The sequence below is a fragment of the Acartia tonsa genome, chromosome 1, assembly GCF_053477335.1.
Source record: "Acartia tonsa isolate MP-2025a chromosome 1, ASM5347733v1, whole genome shotgun sequence".
Lineage (NCBI taxonomy): Eukaryota > Metazoa > Arthropoda > Copepoda > Calanoida > Acartiidae > Acartia > Acartia tonsa.
In genome coordinates this window covers 22154648-22159267 of record NC_137260.1, presented here as the reverse complement: position 1 = coordinate 22159267, position 4620 = coordinate 22154648, and the positions used below count along the sequence as shown (strand labels likewise).

General features: G+C 31.2%; 1 protein-coding gene across 2 annotated transcripts; it reads left to right on the top strand.

Moving 5' to 3' along the window:
- The first annotated feature begins 1484 nt into the window (after positions 1-1484).
- Positions 1485-3354, top strand: LOC145315022 (uncharacterized). 2 transcript variants are annotated; one of them, XM_080155092.1, is made up of 4 exons: positions 1501-1985; positions 2016-2195; positions 2544-2607; positions 3221-3354. In XM_080155092.1, the coding sequence occupies exons 1-4, from the start codon at positions 1682-1684 to the stop codon at positions 3246-3248; spliced, it is 576 nt and encodes a 191-aa protein (XP_080011218.1). In that variant the 5' UTR covers positions 1501-1681; the 3' UTR covers positions 3249-3354. The 2 variants fall into 2 exon arrangements, with proteins under 2 accessions (XP_080011212.1, XP_080011218.1); XM_080155086.1 differs by having other exon boundaries at positions 1485-2195.
- Positions 3355-4620: the final 1266 nt, after the last annotated feature.

Sequence of the window (4620 nt, the reverse complement as noted above, 5' to 3'; positions counted from 1 at the left end):
TATTTTTAAATTTTATCTGTTTAGTTTATCTATACATAAACTAACAGGTCGAACACAATGAGTTATTACTTAGTTTGTCTTCAAAAAAATATTTACAAAAATAGATTTTTAGCAAAAAAAGGAAATAATACATTTTAAATACACATACAGTAATTAATGGAATAGGAAAGTATAACGAAAGAGAATGGGACAATTTTAGATTATTGTGATCATATTTGGATTAACCCTATTTCTTTAAGTACTTACTATTGTTGTGCAGATCAATTAGTATGTTTGCATATACTTAGATAGATAGATAGATAGATAGATAGATAGATAGATAGATAGATAGATAGATAGATAGATAGATAGATAGATAGATAGATAGATAGATAGATAGATAGATAGATAGATAGATAGATAGATAGATAGATAGATAGATAGATAGATAGATAGATAGATAGATAGATAGATAGATAGATAGATAGATAGATAGATAGATAGATATATAGATAGATAGATAGATAGATAGATAGATAGATAGATAGATAGATAGATAGATAGATAGATAGATAGATAGATAGATAGATAGATAGATAGATAGATAGATAGATAGATAGATAGATAGATAGATAGATAGATAGATAGATAGATAGAGTGATAGAGTGATAGATATATGGATAGATAGATGGATAGATAGATATAGGAATAGATAGATAGATAGATAGATCAATTAGCATGTTTACCAACAGAAAGATATCCTATTGTCAATATTTATAATAAAGGGGAAAATAAGGAATGATGTTCAATTGTTAGCACAATAAGTTTATGCTTTTATATCTTTTTGTCAAACAGTAATTTTGTGAACAAACTCTCAGATAATCATAGTTTAACCCTCTAATTTTAGATTTGAATTGAAAAATATATACACACCAAATTTTTTTTCTTGGGAATCCATTTACTCTATCCATATTAGCAGCAGAGAAAATCATATTTACAAAATAGAATGTCTATGTCTCTACAATCGTGACCGCGGGACAGACTGACGTATCAAGTTTTGTACTGGATGTGCTTAATAAAAAAATTGAGCCGTTTATCTTAAATAGAAGCCAAATTATTCACATTTCCTCCCCAGTATTATGAGCTCATGTACAAAGTGAGTTCTTGATGTTGTCATTCTGTTAAATTAAAAAAAAAATGAGAGTTGGATGACACACTGTTCATGAAAAATCTTTGACGTATTAATACTTATAAAAAGCGAAGCTTACTTGCATGCAGATTACGAATAAATCTTTCGATCTGTTTATTGGTAATACAATTTTTGTTCGTGCATTAATTTTAGGGTTCTATATACATATGCTAAAATAAGTTTTTTAAATCATTATTAGTAAATAAACCGTTTGACTAATGCGTTGGCTTATAGAGTATTTCCGATATAAGTAGAAATGATTACGAATTGTAGAAAACATTCTTATCTTTTATGCTAAAAGTATTAAACATTTGTTATGCTTTTAATTTTTATTATACTAAGGAGACTGATTCACAGATTAACATGTTTTACAATTTTTAGTTTATTAATATACAAAGTGAAAAACTTATTTTCGTAGCCCAGTCCTTTTATAAAATTGTTTGAGAGTGTGACTGCAATTATTATGATTCGTCTTTTAAAGATTAATTACATAGTTTCATATAAAGTTTAAAAATGCCCAAAGATTTTAGCGACAAACTGAGCAAGCTTGACCAGCTGAATCAACTGGGACAACTAGGTCAACAGTTATCTGGGCTGGCTGGCCGGTCAGCAGGCAGTGGAGGTCACTACGGAGGTCACGGCGGTTCTGGCGGTCATTTTACTGGTTCAGGCGGTCATTATGGCGGGTCAGGTGGTCATTTTACTGGTTCAGGCGGACAGGGCGGTCATTTCAACCAGGATTACACAAGTGGCCGCCCTGCTTATGGTGGGGGTGATTATACTGGCGGACGGCCTGATTACAATCAGCACAATGGCGGTCGGGCCGACTACAATCCGTACAATGGAGGGCGGGCTGATTATTTTCATGCTTATGGTGCTGGTCATGGCGGGTACAATCCTGGTCATGGAGGGTATAATCCAGGTCATGGCGGCTTCTCTGGCGGCTACGGACCACCAGGTAGCAGTGGCACCAGAGGTTATGATAAAGAAATGATGAAACAGGCTATGAAAGCTGCTAAAAACAAAGGTACTTGTTAAACTTTATATTTAGTTTTAAAAATATATGGCAGTTTCCCTTAAAGTGCCTTGTTGAGAACAGAACCTCTTTTTTTATAAAATATATTCAAAATAAGGGTAGGGGTTGGTTTTACATAAATTAGTTTATTACTTTATTACTTGAGGTAGGGTTACTTGAAGTTAAAGTAGGTATTTGGTAGCCCAATTTTATTTATTTTTTAAATAAGTGGCTTCATGTACTTTATTGGCACTTTTAGGGAAAGCACAAACCTTATCTAAATATATTGCATAATGTTTATACTAGTTATTAAGCAAGATCCGGTTGAATTTAATAGATTTATATAATTTTTTGTAATAGATATGAGTCAGATAGATCCTGCTGTATTGAATTATGCCGCATCAAAGCTACAAGCTGGATATAGGTAAATACACGAAACCTTGACATATCAATATATAAGTGTCTTATAAAGCATAACCGAGAGACTGACGGACTAAGTAAGTTATATTGTGATTGGTCTTTAGTGAGGATTATCAGCAGTCTTTTTTATAAATCCAAACGATATGACAGTATAACATTGCTTCTAAAAGCTAAACATTCAAAATCCATGAGTCATAAGAAAATAAAAGATAAAAATATTATTATAATGTTAAACAAACAGAGGTGGATTCTTAAAAAAAGTTTGCCCCACTAATCGCTTAGTGGGGCAAACTTGTTTTCGTAATAAATCCACCAAAATCACATTAAAAATCTACAAAAAATAAACAAAATCATAGAAGGGTTATGAACATAAGATTTGATTCAATTTTTGTAGATTTTTTATGTGATTTTGGAGGATTTTTCACGAAAACAATTTTGCCCCACTAAGCGATTAGTGGGGCAATTTTTTTTAAAGAATCCAGCTCTGTAATTTTCTTTTTGTATTCATCTGCAGGACAAATACGAAGCTCCATTCATTTAATGGAGCAATTTTAGATAGTCTAGCGGTCAAATTGGCATACATACATCCTGTTGCTTTTAATATGTTTTTTTTTCAGAGGATACATGACAAGAAAGAATATGTAAAAAGAGTTTAAGTTTGAAATATCTGAGCCGCGAAAATTTTTGTGTATTGTAAATTTTTCATTTATGTATTATCTATAAAGGTATGTGAATAAACAAAATTATAAAATTTTATTTTAATTTTAATCATATTAATACAAGAGTTACAACATTCATAGGAAGTGCAGCTTAAAATTATAAAATAAACGGATGGACATCTAAACTGGAAAAATGAAAATAAATTTTCACATAGTAATGCAAGATGGACAGACGAAGATTTGTAATTTTTCACTAGCAATGACTTTATTTTAATTGTTATTTTTTAATTGTATGTCAAATTGAATATTATCCATGGTTGTTTGAATACAAATCTTACTTTTTAATCACTAGTTGCTACGCCCCAAGAGGCCTCTAGGGGCCCTTGAGAGGAGGGGGAAAAGTTCATCCCCAAACTTGACTTGTAGTTTTAAAAAATAAAAGTTCAAAAAAAATTGGGGAGGGCATTTTTCTTGAGCTATTTCTCTTAAGATGGTGTTGGTGACCTTTCCCAAAATAATTATAAACCTTCCCAGGACCTATGAGAAGCTACCCTGCAAAGTAGAACCATATCGGCTCAGTGGTTAGCGATATCCTTCTGTACAAACACACAGATCGTTTTAATTTATTATAAGGATTTATTTGATTTGTGAGTTATTTGAATTTTTTTGTTAACAGAGTTATTTCCAACGCCATAATCTACAACAAGAAGTTTTAGCATGATTTGTTATATTTCTTTGAATCCTTCTTTAACTAAATGAACCATTAACACCCCTCAACCTTTTTTTCTAAGCTTGTATCTACATTAAGAACCAAAAACATCCCCAAGTCTTCCCCAATTCCAAATCTCTTTTAACAAAATATCCAAGTTGGAAGAATCGGTTGTCCAATGGCAGTATTAAGAATTTTGCCGATTTCTTGGTTTTGACATGAAATTATCAAGAATCTATATTTTACTAGTTACACGAAATCAGTCTATAATTCTAAAACAGATACTCTACCATTCGGTATTGTGTGTATAAATTTCACAGTTCGTTTAAACTTTAATTTTTTAAAATTTATCCGTCCATCTAAAGCATCTCTGATCGATTTTGGAATGCTTAGTATTGTTTTGTTTTTTCTACTCTTTCTGAGTAGAATTTATATTGTTTTAGAGCAGGGAGTTCTTTCTGGAAATGCCCCCCCCCCCTTAAAAAATTGAAAAGCCTCTAAGCACGAAGCTACAAGTCTTTTTTTTATTTTCTGGGGAAAAATAAAACACTATGATTCATATTATTTTTAACAAAATGCGAAAATTTTATCTTTTTTTAACATGTTTACATTGCATATTAGAACTTTATACTGAAATAGTATATATGAA